This window comes from Apiospora kogelbergensis, assembly GCF_038363985.1.
Source record: "Apiospora kogelbergensis strain CBS 113332 chromosome Unknown utg000006l_segment0_segment0, whole genome shotgun sequence".
NCBI lineage: Eukaryota > Fungi > Ascomycota > Sordariomycetes > Amphisphaeriales > Apiosporaceae > Apiospora > Apiospora kogelbergensis.
This window is the reverse complement of record NW_027117423.1, coordinates 1,199,368-1,216,878: the sequence shown is the minus strand read 5'-3', so window position 1 is coordinate 1,216,878 and position 17,511 is coordinate 1,199,368. Positions and strand designations below refer to the sequence as shown.

General features: G+C 53.1%; 6 protein-coding genes across 6 annotated transcripts; 2 read left to right on the top strand and 4 right to left on the bottom strand.

Moving 5' to 3' along the window:
* Positions 1-67: 67 nt before the first annotated feature.
* Positions 68-1,931, bottom strand: PG998_009219 (uncharacterized protein; the record flags this gene model as incomplete). The annotated part of the gene is made up of 7 exons (XM_066876035.1): positions 68-292; positions 349-652; positions 715-1,117; positions 1,185-1,233; positions 1,295-1,478; positions 1,567-1,691; positions 1,746-1,931. 7 exons carry the CDS (start codon positions 1,929-1,931, stop codon positions 68-70), a joined length of 1,476 nt encoding a protein of 491 aa, XP_066728191.1.
* A 571-nt stretch (positions 1,932-2,502) lies between these two features.
* Positions 2,503-5,722, bottom strand: PG998_009218 (uncharacterized protein; the record flags this gene model as incomplete). Its single annotated transcript, XM_066876034.1, has 6 exons — positions 2,503-3,194; positions 3,482-4,171; positions 4,220-4,321; positions 4,877-4,986; positions 5,318-5,425; positions 5,493-5,722. The coding sequence occupies 6 exons, from the start codon at positions 5,720-5,722 to the stop codon at positions 2,503-2,505; spliced, it is 1,932 nt and encodes a 643-aa protein (XP_066728190.1).
* Positions 5,723-7,507: 1,785 nt separating this feature from the next.
* On the bottom strand, positions 7,508-8,649 carry PG998_009217 (uncharacterized protein; the record flags this gene model as incomplete). Its single annotated transcript, XM_066876033.1, has 2 exons — positions 7,508-7,750; positions 7,795-8,649. 2 exons carry the CDS (start codon positions 8,647-8,649, stop codon positions 7,508-7,510), a joined length of 1,098 nt encoding a protein of 365 aa, XP_066728189.1.
* A 773-nt stretch (positions 8,650-9,422) lies between these two features.
* PG998_009216 (uncharacterized protein) lies at positions 9,423-11,040 on the top strand (the record flags this gene model as incomplete). The annotated part of the gene is made up of 2 exons (XM_066876032.1): positions 9,423-9,718; positions 9,777-11,040. The coding sequence occupies 2 exons, from the start codon at positions 9,423-9,425 to the stop codon at positions 11,038-11,040; spliced, it is 1,560 nt and encodes a 519-aa protein (XP_066728188.1).
* A 917-nt stretch (positions 11,041-11,957) lies between these two features.
* On the bottom strand, positions 11,958-13,515 carry PG998_009215 (uncharacterized protein; the record flags this gene model as incomplete). Its single annotated transcript, XM_066876031.1, has 2 exons — positions 11,958-13,234; positions 13,311-13,515. The coding sequence occupies 2 exons, from the start codon at positions 13,513-13,515 to the stop codon at positions 11,958-11,960; spliced, it is 1,482 nt and encodes a 493-aa protein (XP_066728187.1).
* A 2,703-nt stretch (positions 13,516-16,218) lies between these two features.
* On the top strand, positions 16,219-17,475 carry PG998_009214 (uncharacterized protein; the record flags this gene model as incomplete). Its single annotated transcript, XM_066876030.1, has 3 exons — positions 16,219-16,502; positions 16,584-16,695; positions 16,753-17,475. The coding sequence occupies 3 exons, from the start codon at positions 16,219-16,221 to the stop codon at positions 17,473-17,475; spliced, it is 1,119 nt and encodes a 372-aa protein (XP_066728186.1).
* Positions 17,476-17,511: the final 36 nt, after the last annotated feature.

Here is a 17,511-nt window from a genome sequence, read left to right as displayed (position 1 = left end):
ACCCAACTTGACTGCCGCTGTCGCCGCTGGATTCGAGGCCTAAAGAGCGTAGTGCTTCAATGATCTTTCAATACCCGTATAGATTGACATGCTCGGTCGTGGAACCCCTGATCCTGTTATTCTCCCGGATGAGCATCCACCTAAGGATCCAAGCACACACGATAGAACCTAGAGCAAACGCAGCCGAGGTTCCAAATCCGATCGCGAATCGTGGGCTGTCGTAGTCGGGCCATAGATAAGCTCCGTAGATGTACCCAACCTGTCCTGCGACATTCGTCATGGCAAGGACAACCTGGTCGATGTTAGAACATTGACGGTAATCCATGTCACTCAACTCGCTTTACTTACTGCTTTCTTCTCCTTAGTCTGCTGCAGAGTCGAACTGGCCCACCCGATGATCACGGAGTTGACCGAATACGCTCCAACGGGGAAGACGAAACAGGCGACATAGCGCGCCGCCGTATTCAACGTGCTGGCGGCCCATACAAAGCCAATGACAGCGGCCGCGAGTCCGCCAGTTATGTGCCACGTCCGCTCGTGCAGACGACCTGAGCTCCATCCACACATGATACCCGCGGCGGCGGCGAATATGAATGGCGGACATGTCATGAGTAACGTGGCTGTAGTGTTGAAGCCCAAGGTCTTAACAACACTGGTTCGGATAATATTGTGTCAGTCTTGTTGCTTGGTGAGGTATAATGGACTACGATTGACTTACGTAGGGAAAAGGAGTTGAAGGAGCAAGCGCTGAGGTGAAAGTTCTGCATGAGGCAGAACAGCCAGGTTCGCTTGTCCTTGCACGCATCTTTGAGTCCTTCCCAGGTGCTGGCCTGCGCGTTGTGCGACTCCGTCACCCGGTCGCGCTCCATACGGGCGTGGGCCAGCTCCCGCTCCGCGGGGGTCAGCCAGTGGGTGGTCAACGGCGTGTTGGGGAGCATCCAGAAGCCCACGATGGCGACGAAGCCCGTGATGGCACCTTCGATGATGAACAGCCAGCGCCAGCCGGCGAGCCCCCGCGCCCCGTCCAGACCCCAGAAGATGCCGGCGGAGATGAGGCCCGAGAACCCGGTGGCGAGGATTTGGGCACAGTAGAAGAATGCTATGCGTGTCGCGACCTCTGCGATGACGTCGGAACTGTCAAATCATTCCTCTCCTTTTCATTGCAGTAGGATGTTGGGTCTCACCTTTTCTGGTATAGAATATGGCGAGCATGTACGTTGCACCTGGGTAGAACTGCACGAAGTGTCAGCTGGAAGTGGATGAGACAAGAATACAAAGAACAGGTCGGACTGACAGGTGCCTCGGTGATTCCAAGGAAGAACCTCACAACCACAAGGCCGCTATAGCTGTGGACAGCGCCGGCACATGCTGACACGATGGCCCAGACGAACATCCAAGCGCTCATGTAAATTCCTGGTCGAATTCGCGTGATGAGCATATTAGATGGAATCTGCATGAGCACGTAGCCAACAAATAGACTAGGATTCACATTGAAGTAAGCATGCCAAGTCCAGGCGGTTATAACTTCACAGCATGCGGACAGAAGAGTGGTTCTATATCACTTACATGCTGACGCAGGTGTTGAACTGCCACCCGGACATGCCCAGGTCCTTCTCCAGGTTGTTCAATCGAGCCTGAGCTATTGCGTTTCTGTCAACATAGTTGAGGAAGTACATTATCCAGAGAATCGGCTGTAATACAGATAAGCAACAGTAGTACAAAAGGGGTTATGGCGGCGTGCTTACCATGATGCGGAAGTCCAATTTGCGAACCAGCTTGATCTCAGCCGGATCTGACTTGGTTGCCACGCCCGTATAATCAACAACCCCCGCGAGCTGGGTCGGCTTTTCGTCTGTCGTGTTTTCAGTCATCACCTTCGTCGCGTCTGCTCCGGTCGGGGGAGGCGGCGATCTTGGATCGTCGTTCGCCATTTTTCGAGTAGTCGCTATCATGGACTCAAACGGGTTTAAAGGGGTGTTTTCAAATTGATAGGAGATTCAAGAGATGGGCTACTCAGTGAAAAGAAGAGGTACAGCATGATATATGTCCTCAAGGCATGCCCCCGATGGCGGTGAAGCCCGCATTCCCCGGGTTTCATTCCCCCGCATGCCTATGCGTAGAAGTGATCTTCCCCGCTTCCTCTCACTGCGGATGGGAGCCCATTGCGGCATCATCACAGGTCAAATGTTCAGGGCCAAGAGAGCCCCAGGGCTATTTTGGGGAAGCCAAGCAAGCAGCCAAGTCGACTCCCCATGGGGTCCAAGACATTAGCGGATGCAACGTTAATGTAAAGGGTTGGGGGACTGCCGAATCCGCCGTATTTAGGGGAACGCTTGCGGTTGGGTAGTAAAACTACCGGTCCAGCATACCCTCTCATTCACTATGTTTTCTTGGAGAAACTGCAACGCAATATCAGACACCTCAAGTTTAGATGACGTCGATGGACAGATTATTACAGGCCAGGGCCCGTTAAGTAGTAATGATACTTCCGTCATATCAACATCATTGCGAATGGTTATCTTCGGCGGCAGCACTGCACATCTCCCTACCGGTTACCATGGGCAGGCCAAATGTCACCTTCACCAGCGACCCCCTAGCGGAAATGAACACTGAGTTTTGATCATCCAGATTGAGCGATACCTCAGCTTCCGCTGATTCTGCGTCGAATGTAGACTGGGATTGACTCACACACGCCTTATCTGCCTCGTCTGCGTCCAGCCACTCGATACTAAACGGGAGTTGCTTGAGCAAACCGCCAGGCGTCGTCGTGCCCGCGGAGTATTCGACGTGAACCTCTAGTACACCATCGCTGTAGAATGGAGATGCCATGTTGGCACACACCATCTCTGGCAGTCGGTCCCTGTTTAGGACAGGGTTACCCTCTTCGGGAGTCGTAATACCGGAGAGCAGCTCTGATAACGAAGAAGCAGCTGAGGCATCGTGGCCCAAGTCTTTTTCGTGCAATGCTTCAGGGTACGTGGCTGTCTCTGTTTCTTCAACGACAGTCGCTAGCTTTCCGTTGTTGGAACCGCTACCATTTGAACTGTCGCATGGTTCCAAGGTATTAGTAAGCTTTTCAATCCCGAAGTCCCTGACTGCTACTTCGGATAGTGACTGATGTGACGAAGCTTTCTTAATCTCCTGGGCAGTAGTACCACGGTTCGTGCCTTGGCTACACAGTGTCGTTGTTGACACTGGCAGTGTTAGAAGCGTGCTTTCATTCGGGCAGTGATGGAAAGTCTTCGTGCCACGCGATATAAGTATGTCGAGACTATCCTTGATGAGGATATCCAAGTGTTCGACGAATTTCGAATGTAGGTCAACGGTGCCTACTTGAGGCAATCTCCATCCGGGATATAGCTTGCCGTGTGAGCGTGGAGTGTGAATTTTTCCATAGAATGATATGAAAGTGTTGCAAAGAAAACAGGCATCCTTGCTGGAGCAAACCACGCGTGGGGGAAATTGCTCTTTTCCTGCTCACAGTGGAAAAGGAGCTGGATTTCGGCGTGAACCTTGCCTTCCTTCAGGGTCTTCCGAGTTTGTTCGGCAAATACACGGTCAGCGGCAGGTATCGTGGTCCCCAGAAGGCGACATATGTTCTTGACCTTGTAAGGGTTGTCATTCTTTGGCGTCGCCTTCGGCGTTTTGGAGTTGAGATGTGGCTGAATGTGCTCAACAGGGGCCCTGCGGAAGGCTTTCCGTCCTAGCTGAACCTGTACGACTTTCATACCCCGAAGTAGTGGGCATCTTTTCGCCATGCGGCATATGAAACGAGCAGACTCTCGATATCTGGAAACCTTTCTGACGATATCCAAGAGGTTTGCCCTTGAGTCGGGATTCATCAAACGATTGGGGATTGCGTCTAGAGCAGTGCTAATATCCTGCGACTGTTGAAAGCGATGAAACCCTTCAATCAATGCTTTTAGTTCGTACTGCGTCTGATGCTTGGAGTATATATCTAGCAGCTTTACTACTTCTTTCGCCTTATTGACGAATAAGGGGTGAACGGAGGACAGTCCAAGATCTTGAAGTGCATAGAGAGCGTCCTGCAGGACTTTCTTGACGGACGGTCTCGAGGGACTCTTCTCGAATCTCAACCGACGGAGAATTCGAGAAGAGCACAAAGAGACGATCACAGCAAAGGCCTCGCGCTCAAGGTGTGTCGCGTCGACTGTAGCTGGTCAGTTCCCAATTCAGAGTAAAGTAGCAGGTATCTTACCATCACACGCTCGACTGAGCACTTCAAATAACTTGTTGAAGCCGTTCTCCAACTCTCTCAACATATCGTTTCCGTCATCTGCATGGCCCTTGTTTACCGCGACTAGAACGTCCAGTGAAGTAGGCTTGCGTCTTTCTCTAATGCAAATGGCTGGTATGTAATTGGGGTCATTCCTAATACTGGATAGAAAGGCCAAGACGCTTGTCAAACGACGCTCCTCATCAAATGACAACGTATACCCTTCTTTATAATTGGAAAGATCGCTAGTGCAGTTGCGTTGAGGTTGGGTAGGAACGGCATGCAGCATATGAAGATAAGCAATGCTCTCTGCGCAGCGTGCCGCAAGAGCTTCCATCCTCGACTAATGCGGTGGAAGAATAACAGAAGTGTAAATATCTACTCTGTTGAGTCACCGACGGACAGGAAAAGCTTCAGGGAGAGAGGACGTAAGAATTGAGCGGGGGGACATTGCCTGTGTAACCTTGGGGGGTCACAATGGAGGGCCTCCGGCATTATGCAGCTTCATTCTCACCATGCAACCATCCATCCCGTGACGGAGAGAAGCGTCAGCAAATTCGACGTAAATTTTGAAAGTCTTTCTGTGAAAGGCATACACAGTCATCCAAGGACTTCAGTTGTGTGTATAATGATACACACAACGGTTTGCCGGATCGTACAACATCATGCTATAGATGCGAGCGATAAGGGGTAAGGGGCCGACAGAAGTCAATCCAGATTTCGTCGTATAAATACTACTCTTGAATGAACTAAAGTCATAGCATAGAGAACTGGAATGCAGTAATGATTGAAGTTAAGCAAGAAAATAAATGGTATATGTGATTTGCAAATTTGATTGTGCGATAGGACGACTGTACATGTCCCCTCTCCACATACTTGGTAGGAGCTTGGCTTCCCTTTAACCCTTCTTCTTTCTCTTCTTCTCTGGTGAGTGCATGTGCCTTTGGCGATGGCGTGTTCTTTAATCACCAGGCCATCTGACCAGCAGATTGATCATGCTCAACCGGGGCCGTCGTATCACTCGCGTATGTCTACTACAAGAACGCGACATTGGTGAAGCCTAGGGCTGTCAATGCGCACCCAGCATAGAGCCATCGGTGCGATAGAGGCATACCCTTCTGTCCCACATTCTCTGAGGCCTTGGCGGGTGCGGTAGGCTCTGCTGCCGATACCGAGCCGCTTCCATATCTATTACTCGCCAATTAGTACCGTCCTATTCCAACTACTCCAGCGGACCCTGATTGAGAGTACTTACAATGCACTCATACCGACAATGGAGAATGAATGTGGGGTGGGATTGGGTGCGTCCGTCGGCCTACCGGGGGCCGTGAGGATGCCGGTAAGCGTGGTGCTGACGGAGGGGAGAGCCATAGCGTTGGCCAAAGACGCCGTGGCGGAAACAGTAGCCGGGGACGCTGTTATTAAGCCCACAGCGAGCTGGAGGAATCCGATGAAGACGGACAGGATGGCCAGTGAGACACGCATGTTGACGGTACTGTGTAAGTGTAGGTGAGGGTGGTTTTGTTTATGGCGGTGGTGGCTCGAAAGAGGGGATCTTGAGCCTTTTTGTAATCCGATGAGTAAGATTACAGCGACAACACGTGGGATCGTGACTCGGGAGATAAAATCTTGTAGGATATGGCCAAGAAGAATCACGAGAGTGGTAATGAGTGGTGGCGGCGCCGTTGACCAAAAGAGTATGGCAATAAGGCGCGGGCTTGGGTTTGACTTTGGTAATGAAATGAGGGAGAGACAGAGTATGTTATGTTTGTTTAGGGAACCGACAACAGCAAGAGATTGGAATATGCAGGAATGCCGCAAACGGGAAAAGAGAGGAAGATGTCGACACTGCTAATGCGCGTGGGCTGTCAGTTGGTCCTGTACAAGATCAAAATCCAGAAGGATGGGGAAGTTGATATATACTTCTAGAACAGCAGGATGAATTGCATCCCTACCGTGCATCCGATCCCCCATTCATCTCATCCCATCTTCGCCCGTTCCATCCAGCTGGTTCCTTTTGGCCCCCTTTACCCTTCGCGATCTGCGTCTATTTGGCGGGAAGAAGCAAGAGCTCCTGACGATCAGTTTCCTGCCGATATGTTTCGCCATTCAGTTCGTCCCAATCCCCTGGTCGGGTGCCGCTCGGCATACGTAAAAGGTGGGAAGCATGGTGGGGCGAGCTGCCGAAAGCGTATGCAGATCTGTGTATCATTTCTCGCGTGTCGTGGTTTGTGGTGTGCTGATTGCCGATCGGTGTTGGACCCCGAGAAATGTGAGATGTGGGGAGAGAAGCAAGCAAAGAAGCCTCCGTCGCCGCGTCGGGTTTGCTTCTACTTGGCATGTCATGCGTGTATATAGTATGGCAAGTGCAGTAGGCCCTGTTTGAACGTCGTAGAAATACGCCCATTTGAATCAATTATATCGTAGATTCTACTAGTATGTAAGTAGTGTGTAGGTCCAATTTGATGATCGGGTGTTGGACTTATTGGATGCGACGCTGAATAAAATGACAGCGTCCCACCTCGAAGGGCACGCCTGTGACTTCACCAACGCGTCATGTCGATCTATTTGGTCGTTCATTCGAGGCCTGATAAAGTCGTATTTGGGTACTCTGTCAGGGTCGCAGTTCGTACATATGACGAGCAGTCGAGAGTTTAGGCAGCTAGGCGGGCATGGTCCAAAGCCAGTTGCCAGTCTTCCAGTCCGCCTCGGTCTGTCATCTCCATCGTCTACCATGATGAAGTGATGGCCTTCTCCAATAACCAAAGCCGCTAATTTCGATAATGTAGGCCTTTTTGAGACGTCTCGAAATTGAACTGTGCACGTGCAACGAGGATGATGCGGATGGCAATGGCGATTTGAGTGTGCCAACTGGGCCGGCTGGAGAAGAGTAAAGGTACCGCCGCTCCCGGCTTTAATCCCTTTGGCTCGGGGCACCTCCCGATCTTCATGGTCCAATCAGGAATCCAGTTGAGCGGACCAAAAGGGCGGAACATGTACAACCCAGCGTTTCAAGATGTCTTTCACGGACTTTGATCGGCCATAGAGAAATATGCTCCATGTTTAGTCGGTACTTACTTAACATGCACATGTCATTTCAATATGAATAGGGTCGAATGGGCGTTTCGGTTACTCCTGATGATTGATAAATTGAAATAGGATGATATGATACTTGATAGCGTGCCCTCATTGACGGCCGATGGATATTTTCGTGTTACTGTACGGAGCAGACACACATGTGATTTGAAGTCCTTGGGTCGGCAGAGGCTGTCACCTACCGTCGTAGTGCATTACTGTTCTAAAAGCCTGTTCGGGGCTTTCCAGGATCGAGTTGGGCCCTTCGCGGGCCAGCATATTCCTATTCTCCTCCCACTTGATGAAAGCCATGCCTTGCAGCAAGCAATCGGCGAGGTCATCCAGCTTGCGAGATTCTTCCGCGGCCTCTTGGAGCTTGTCAACCCCTTTCTTTCGTCGCACTCCGAGCACCCGATCTAGGTAGAGCTTCATGGTCCGCTTGACTTCATGTTGCGTCGATGGGGGTTCAGGATGCCTTCTACCTGAAGCCAATTGCCTACGAGATCGATCTTGGCCTTCTTGTTTCGTGTTTTGGCCATCTTATTCTTAGTCTTGATACTGAGTTTTTGTTCCGTCCGCTGTAGAAACTCGGTCTCGAGCTCCAACGGGCTTTGCGTCTCTTCGGAGACAGCGTCTACCTCTCCAGCAGCACCAACCCAGAAAGGGCCAACCCTTACGGGAGCCACAGAGATGACTTCCCCAGACCAGTGTCCCATTTCTTTGAGCGTTCGAAAGGTAGAATGAATCATAGCTTCCAAGGTGTTCACCCGTAATGTCCACTCCTGGACGGCAGACGAGCCGCCACTTCGAAACCGCTGTCGCTCGATTACAACGTGTGTGGGATTCATAGGGAGGAGACGATCGCGCACTAGCTCAAGCGTCAGGTTAGCCATTGCCGCGGGCGCCCATTGCTCCCTTTCGACAATTTGTGTAGTGCCCTCGGATGCTACGTCGCTTCGGCGCCAGGCTTCGAGGATGACGTGCGGGGGCTGTCGGAACCGCTGTGAAGATAGGAAATGCGTCTCTTTTAAGGGCGGCGCAGACGGTGCGGACAGCAAAGGGCCACTTGGAACGATCAGTGAATAGGCAAGGTTGCGCAAGCCCATGTCAACGGACAGAATGCGCCGCGCTGTCGGGCGACCTTTTGGGCGTCGCGCGGACAAGACCGCTTCCTCAAGACGCGACGTCAAGACATCCTTCGTGCCCGATGTAGGTAGCCCGCAGGCTAGACACAATGTTTTCAGTTGAGTGGCCTTGAGCGCATAGTCGACCAATTGGAGCGGAGACGTAGAACCAGCCAGCGCTACCGGCACACGTAAAGCTGCAGGTGCACTCATTGCAGCATTGCCTCAATGCCCTTTCAAAGTTGTAGCCGAGGTTGGGCGTGTCTGTCTTTGGAGTCTGCAGAGTGAAGGATAACGTAGGCGGACAAATTCGTGCGTATGGTTGGACACAAGCAAGCGAATGTTGGTGGGGGGGGGGCGGGGGAGAGAATTGGTTCAGTTGAACCCGCCTTGCGCCGCCTGGCACTCCATATGGAACCCTTGTTTTCTTTCTAGCCCGCGCCCAACATTTGGAATCATCCCGAGGTCATCCTGTCGCTAATACCACATCGTCAGTCACCCAACTGCGCTTGCTCTACTAGGACTGTCGCGTAATGGAGACCAGGCCGCCAACATCGAACGCGGAAGTGCGGGAGAAGCGGACATGCGCCGCACTGCCAAAGGATGATTCCATATCCGACATGCAGCACTGCTGAGCAATTGAGTGATGCGGGGCAAGCGATTAGTGGTCCAGCTTCTGGAAAATTCACTATTCTATCCATGCATGCTCTTGGATTAGTCAAAGCATGACAAGCTATCGTGATTCATTGTATTAGAGATCAAGAGTTCCCCGTTCCAGCCAATACGCCTATTCGCGAGACCACTGCTTACATAGTCAAGCCCCCTTCTTTGTAGCTTTCCACCTATAAAGACGTCAGTCACAGTCACGTCATCCCCTCCTTCTCTTTGCCCCACCACCTCGGCGAGCTCCTACATTGTGAACTTCGCATACAAAAGCCTCAGGTTTGCGCCGAGCTTTTACGATCCTGCGTATAGAAAAGGGGTCAATGCAAGCATACGGGGTTTTCAGCAGAATCTCACTGGCGAGTACTAGGACGGCATCACTACGAATATCCTCCCTCTCAAGGCAGTTTTCCTCCACATCCCGCATCATGGCGCCCATATCCAAGGAGACCGACTACCTGGTCATCGGCGGTGGTAGCGGTGGTTTGGCTTCGGCGCGCATGGCCGCCGGCAAGTTCGGTACCAAGGCCATGATCATTGAGGGTGGCCGGCTAGGCGGTACCTGTGTGAATGTCGGGTATGTTACGTCCCCTCTCTCCGAGACTCTGGACAATACTATGTATGAACGGAGTTCGGCCCAAGTGACAGACGGCTAACCCGCACGGCTTCGTATACAGTTGTGTTCCCAAGAAGGTGACTTTCAACGCCGCCATGCTCGCCGAGATGATGCACGACGCCAAAGCCTACGGATTCAGCCTGGAAGAGACCAAGCCCTTCGATTTCACCGGTTTCAAGCACAAGCGAGATGCATACATCAAGCGCCTCAACGGAATCTACGAAAGAAACCTGAACAACGACAAGGTGGAATACGTGCGTGGCTGGGCGAAGCTGATCAGCAAGAACGAGGTCGAGGTCACCATGGAAGACGGCACCAAGGAGAATGTGCGGGCGAAGAAGATTCTCGTGGCCGTCGGCGGCAACCCCACGGCGTTCCCCTCCGATATTCCCGGTTCCGATCTCGGTATTAACAGCGACGGTTTCTTCGACATTGAGAACCTTCCCAAGAAGGTGGTGCTGGTCGGCGCGGGCTACATCGCCGTCGAGTTCGCCGGCATGTTCAACGCTCTAGGCACCGAGACGCATCTGTTCATTCGACACCAGACCTTCCTGCGCACCTTCGACCCCATGATCCAGGAGGGCGTGACCAACGAGTACGAGCGCCTGGGCGTGCACCTACACAAGGACTCGAAGCAGTCCAAGGTCGAGAAGGACCCCGCTACGGGCAAGCTGGCCATCACTTACACGGACAGCAACGGCGAGGGCAAGCTCGAGGGCGTCGACCACTTGATCTGGGCCATCGGACGCACCCCCGCGACTCAGGACCTTGGCCTCGACAAGGCCGGCGTCAAGACGGATGAGAAGGGACACATCGTCGCCGACGACTACCAGAACACCAACGTCGAGAACGTCTACGCCCTGGGTGACGTCTGCGGCAAGGCCGAGCTGACGCCCGTGGCCATCGCGGCCGGTCGTCGCCTCGCCGAGCGCCTGTTCGGCCCCGAACAGTTCCGCACCGCACACCTGGACTACTCCAACGTACCCTCGGTCGTCTTCTCGCACCCCGAGGTCGGGTCCATCGGCCTGACGGAACCCCAGGCTGAGGAGAAGTACGGCAAGGAGAACTTGACCATCTACAAGACCAGCTTTACGGCCATGTACTACGCCATGATGGAGCCCGAGAACAAGGGGCCGACCAAGTACAAGCTGATCTGCGCCGGGCCCGAGGAGAAGGTGGTGGGCCTGCACATCATGGGCCAGGGCAGCGGCGAGATGCTGCAGGGATTCGGCGTCGCCATGAAGATGGGCGCCACCAAGAAGGACTTTGACTCGTGCGTCGCCATCCACCCGACCAGCGCCGAGGAGCTGGTCACGTTGAAATAATAGCGACGCGATCGCACCCTCCGCCCCGGCTCTGGTCTCGTCCAACCCCAAACCCAGCACTGAGGATGCCCACAATGCCGGCGTCTTTCTCATCGATGACCGCCTCGTTCGGCTCAACGGTGTCGTTCTGGACACGTGCAGGTCCGATTGGCGCGGCGTTCTGGGCCTATGGCTTGCAGGAGAGTTTCCGTCCTATAGCGATAACAGCTCTGGTACGATAGAGTAATGGTAAAGAGACAGACAGTATTTATACAACACCAATGGATGGGAGATGGTATTTTGTATACTCCCGGTGTATCTAGATATAAATCGAAGAGCGTCATACGCGGGTACCAGTTTCTGAATTTATTGATTGTGTACATTGCCATGACCGGAGTCATGAACGTAAAACTACCCCTTTAGTCTTGATCAAAGAGTATAGCCGAATTCACTCCACCAGAAAGCGCATCGATAATACAGTTGTATGACTGAACTACCACTTCGACGGCCATATGGACATACATATCGTATGAAAGACGTATAAACAGATTCTGCAATAAACCGTGTAAACGATCAAGCGTAGGGTATAGTACTGAAACGTACACATGAGTGGCCTGAGGTTGGGGACATGGATCAAGATATGAGCTGTGTTTAGACTAATGGGCTGTCATCCTCTTCTGAGAACGCCAGTTACCAGCTCGAGCTTTCTCGTAAATGCATTTCCTCGTATCTAAAGCCAGTTATTTCCCAAGGGCATAGCAATCCCAGATTGGGTATGTGTGACGGACTCTGTAGTAACCTATTACCCGTTGTAGCCCGAGACACTTCATGCCTCCATTTCACAACCCAAGCTCGTTCATGATTCGTATTACTACCTACTCAGTAAATGCCGGAAGAACAGCAAGTATTACCAACTGCGAGCTACCTGAGACAGCCGCTCAGTCATCCCAGTTCACCTCGTAAGCCCCCTCGTCCCTCTGCGTCGAGACGAACTCCTCGCTGGCGAGCCCCCGCACAAATCGCCTCCGCAGGTCGGCAGCATCCTTGTGATAGTCACACGCGTAGTCGCACTCGGGCACCTGGCTCTCCCCAAAGTACTTACAGATGAGGCGATGGCGGCAGGCGTCGGTGTTCTCGCAGTACTCGGCGAGGGCGCGAAGGCTGTTCACGCGGGCCTCGAAGTTGGAGGCCCCCGCCGCGCCGCCGCCACCACCGCCGCCGCTTCCCATCGCCTGGACGCGGTCGCGCATCACCATACTGGAGACGCGGTCGCGGTCCTCGCGCGAGTAATACAAGAAGCAGTATGCGGCGTTGCCGTCACGGCCGGCTCGTCCCGCTTCCTGGTAGTAGCCCTCGAAGGACTTGGGTAGGCGCCAGTGGCAGACGAAGCGCACGTTCATCTTGTCGATGCCCATGCCGAAGGCTGTCGTGGCCACGATGATGTCGTATCCGGGAACGTTGGAGACCCAGTTCGCGAGGGTTTTCTGCTTGGTGTCCTTGGTCAGTTTTGCGTGGAAAGGCTGCGCGCCCAGCCCCTCGGTGCGCAAGGAGGAGGCGAGCGATTCGCATTCGTCACGCGAGATTGTGTAAATGATGCCCGGGACGTTGTCCACACGCTCACCGACCATGTCTAACTGCGATTTGCGCGCTTCCGCCTCGCGACGGGCGTAGACGCCACGGATCCACTTGGTGAAGTCGGCGATCCGGTGATCGTCCTGGTCCTGCGTGTACCTGATCTCGAGGTGCAAATTTGGGCGGTGCGCCGTCATGGTGAAGCTCCGGAGTCGATCCGGCTCTTTTCCTAGCCCAAGTATGGCCAAGACGTCCTTGCGTACCGCTGTGTTTGCCGTGGCTGTTAGGCACATGATGGGCACATCCGCAAATGTCTCCCGAAACCATTTCAGCAGCTTGAAGTCCTTGCGAAAGTCATGGCCCCATTCTGAGATGCAATGCGCCTCGTCTATAGCAACGCGGGCCAGCTCTTTTTGCTCATGGACTACCCTGAGGCGGTCACGGAACCGATCCTGAGAACATAATTCCGGCGTTACGTAGAGCAACCGTATTCGTGGATGCCCAGACTTCAAGTCTCTGTAGATTTCGTCCCTCTCCGGGATAGGGGTATTGCTATTTAGCGACCTGGCGTTGATATCGGCAGCTCGCAGTGCTTCCACCTGATTCATCATCAAGCTCAGCAAGGGCGATACCACAATTGTGACTGGGTCATTCGGTTAGTCGGCAACGTTTGGTGATTGGATCGCACGAGGGTTACGAGAGTTACGGGTGTGACTTACTGCCCTGGTCGATCACGGCGGGAAGCTGGAAGCACAGACTCTTCCCGAAGGAGGTTGCCGCCTGAACGAAGACATCCTTCTGGTCAAGTGCAGCTTGTATTATGTCGCGCTGTTGTGGCCTGAATTCGGTTTTGTTGAACTGCGACCGAAGCGTGAATTCCAAGTCTCGAATGACATAGGAGTTTGACCGCTTCAGGGGCGGCATCGTGAGGGTTGCTAGGTGCAGGATCCTATTGGCTCATTGTACCCCAGGTCCCATTGAAGTTGTTTCCTGCTGCGACACGACCCTACCGTGCATATCGAGATGGACGGGACGCTAGTGGAACTCGTAAGATGATGTCCTCACTAGCAACGGCCAGGATGAATCTAGACTTGACTGGGGGTAAGAACCGAATCTGGTAGTTGGTGCGATGTCGATTGCTATCTTTGTGAACCCCTTATTCTTCTTTTGTTCCTTCTCGAACAATGAACCTTGTGAGCGTGCAAAAAGACGGGATGCCAAGCACCAAGTCGTGTTGCGAGTCGACCTGCGGCTCCAGCAAACGACTCCTGTCGGGGCTATTGAAACAAATAGCTTTTTTTTTCGGTGACTGACACGACTGACACGACTGACAGCTCGCAGACAGATAGACAATGCTACACAATTCCACGCCGTTCACAGTAGCCTCAAAGGGTGGCTCCCAAGATGGGTCAGGCAGTCGGGGTCCTGGCTAAAACTCTCCCCGTGCCTCGTCCTTTGTCCGCCTCCTCGCGTGTAACCCTATCAAGTTAAGGAATAATTCCAAAGTCGGGCCAGTAGGTGAAGCTATGGTCGCACAGCTAACAAGATCCATGAATCCTCAGATATTAGGCCCAATTGTTGGTGGAGCTCTTTCGCATGTTGCTTCAGTAATGACTGGCTGCTGGGCAACTTCAGATGGAGGAGATGGTGTGCAGTCAGCAGTCAGTGGCCCATGCCTTCTTTCAACTGCTGTGTATACCCTGACGGAGAATCAACCGCATCCAGTAAATCTTGGGAGGTTGCAGAAAGTGTTTCAAAGAGATTCAACCACCCGCACGTGAGCATTGGTGATGATGCAAGTCAAGAGATTTCCGAGGCTGTCGATAGCATCGTCGTCTCCAGTTTGTCGCGTGGGATAACGTGCCTTGCATTGCACTTAACCTCTCCTGTTTTGGTCCATGTATGTGCAGTCTGCAGTTGCTGCACGTAGGGATGGCAAGCCTAGCGAAGTCTTGGGACCCCTGGCACCTGGCAGCCTGGCAGCCTGGCGCAGTGCTGGCGGCCGCTGGTGCTGGGTGCCCCTAATCCCCTAAAAGTTTAGTGGGCTAGCATTGGGCCATCAGCCGGCTTGCCTGCCAGGTACCGAAATTTTGTAGTTTTGTAGCGGCGAAAGGAATGGCAATTGGGGCGCTTGGCATGATGGACAGCAAGAAAGAGAAACACTAACAACAATAAGCAAAGCCTAGCAAGCCACCAACCAACACCAACCATTCAGAAGCCGGAAGACGTCAACCCCTACTCCGTTCAACGAGACAAGACAATCGAAGCAAGCATCGTCCCAAGACAGCCCGAGCACGGCATCCATCAATCACCACTTGAGGATTCGACAAGGTTTGGTTCACCGACCACAGCCTGGTCAGTCCCCAGCCACTGATATCGACAAGCGACGACTGGCAACGTTGATCTGAAGACTGGAGCGTGAAGGAAGGTCCTATCCCATCCGCCTTTGTCCTTGGTGGGGGAGGCAGACAGAGAGAGTCAGCCAACTGACAAATGTGATCGCGCTTCTCTTTGGTCAGACGGCCCTCGACTTACGCGACAACACACAAAGAGAAACCCGCCCCCTTTGCCAGAGAACACGAGGAGCGATTGCAGATCACCCCCTGTCCATCCATTCGCTATACTTTTCGTCAATCTCCCCTCGCGATTGACATTGATTGCCGTGGTGTTGTGATATTGCTGCCCATCACCAAACGCCGAAACCTCGTCTCTCCAACGGTCCAGGTCCAACCCGACCACTTTATTTGTGTACTTGTCCAGCCGAACAGAGAGAGCGCCGGCTGGGGTGTCATCCCTCCCCACCCAACCTTGCACCACCAGCAACCCAACCCAATCCAGGGTGTCGCACTGGACACTGGATCCGCCATTGTCGCCGCCCGTTGTAACCTTTATCAGAACCCTCGACCGACCGTGTTTCAACTGTCCGCCCTCTTGCGCCCTCGTCGCCGAGAAACATTTGTCCCTTGAAAGCGAAACTTCGACATTCTTTTTTTCCCATGTTCCTGTTTCTCTCCGGCTGCTGAACCTTGTACTCGAAACACAGTGACGGCTTGTGGCTTCTCTGGCCAAACTCGTTTTCTGTATACCTACAGTTTATTGTCAGCTCCCCTCTTGGCGAGCAGCACCTTCTTCTTTCCTGCTGCCATCCGGTCGCATTGCATCTAGGGGCCATCTCCACGGCATATTCCTGCCATGACGACCTCGACGACTTGCTGAACCCACCCGATTCTCAAACCCAATTGGCTTGAACACATTCGGCATAATCCCCCGAGACGCAGCTGGCCCAGCAGTCAACAGACCAGCCTGAAACTTGAGAATTGATCTCCCGATTATCGTGTCAGATACCCGGTCGACTCGACAAGAACGACACCTTCGCTACACTTCGAATCTTCCAAGCCTCCGATCAAATCGTCTGATCTGCGATAGCGATAAAGGGAGAGGACAAATAATATAGTGCGAGTTGGCGAACGACGCCAACTCCCTTAGCAGATGTCTTCGATGATGGGCATGGGGGGAATGGGAACTGCCGTTATCCCACAACATTCTTCAACTTCGTCTTCGTCTTCTCGAGGCTTACCCGCGAACCCTGCCCAAGGCGTCCGTCGGCTGCAGAATTCCCTATCCAACATGCCACCTCCACCGCCAATACCCGCGCAATACCATACACCAAATGGTTCAACCTCGTACGGCTCGGGAGGGCTGACGGCCTCGGCGCCTCTGTCTGCTGGCCAGGTCATAACCCTCGCTCGCGAGGCGATGAAGGATGCTTTGCAACATAACGAATCTCAAGCGGCCGAGGCCAGCGGTGTCAGCAACGAACTGAAGCCCGGTGTCACGATTGACTTGAGCCGGAAGAACATTCAAGAGTTGCCTGAAGAAGTTGTGGACATCATCAAAAATGAACTAGAAAGGTGAGCTTGTGCCGCTGACCAATTGCTACCCAATTGTCAAGAGTATCTGCTGACAGAAGAGTCATCCGGTCGCCTGAACAGACTCGCACTTTCCCATAACAAATTGTCTTCTTTCCCACAGAGGTTCTCGGAGTGCACATCTCTTCGGTATCTCAATGTCAGGAACAACTATATCAAGGAGTTCCCGTTGCCAGTAAGCACCTGGTCTTAGATCATTACGATGGGAATGTTTAACTAATACTGCACGCAGCTTTGTGACCTCAGGTCGCTGGAGATTCTCGATCTTGGTAGAAACAAGATCCGAGTCTTGCCGCCGGACATTGCAAAGTTAACATCATTGAAAGTGTTGGCAGTGCAGAAGAACAAAATCGAGGAGCTGCCGCTTTGTCTGGCCGACATGGTATCATTGCAAGTCCTCAAGCTGGACGGCAACAACATTTCATTTCCGCCAAGGGAGGTGCTGCAGGTGCAAGCAAGCAGTCCACCGAATGAAGGCTTTCTGAAGGAAAGCGAAGTTACCGAAGTCACAGTGACTGCACACATCAAGCGATTCTTGAGACAGAAGATATACGAGAATGCGGAAAGGAATGCTGAGTTGGAGAACGGTGGCGACGAGGCTAGCGACAACGTCGAGACACCACGGGGTCCTTTGAAACGTGTTGTCAGTGGACGCTTCCCTATAAAGGTCAATGGTGTCGATGCTGTCGAGATTCGGTCCCCCAATATGCCCCGGCCGCCACCCATACCCTCACGGTCACACGCTCGAGGTCTGTCTCAGCAGAACACAGCAGTGCGCCGCCCCGGTATCATGCCATTGACTATCGGAAACCCCAATGAGCGACTTCGGTCAAACAGTGAGACATTGTTGCAAGCCAACAGGGCGGAGCGCCCGGCCGATCGGCACAAGCGAATGGCCCTCGTCTCTAAAAAGGGCCAACGAGTTGGGCACACTGGACGAAACGCAGGCAAATAACCGCTTCAGCCATTATCGAGGATTGAGTCACGGCTC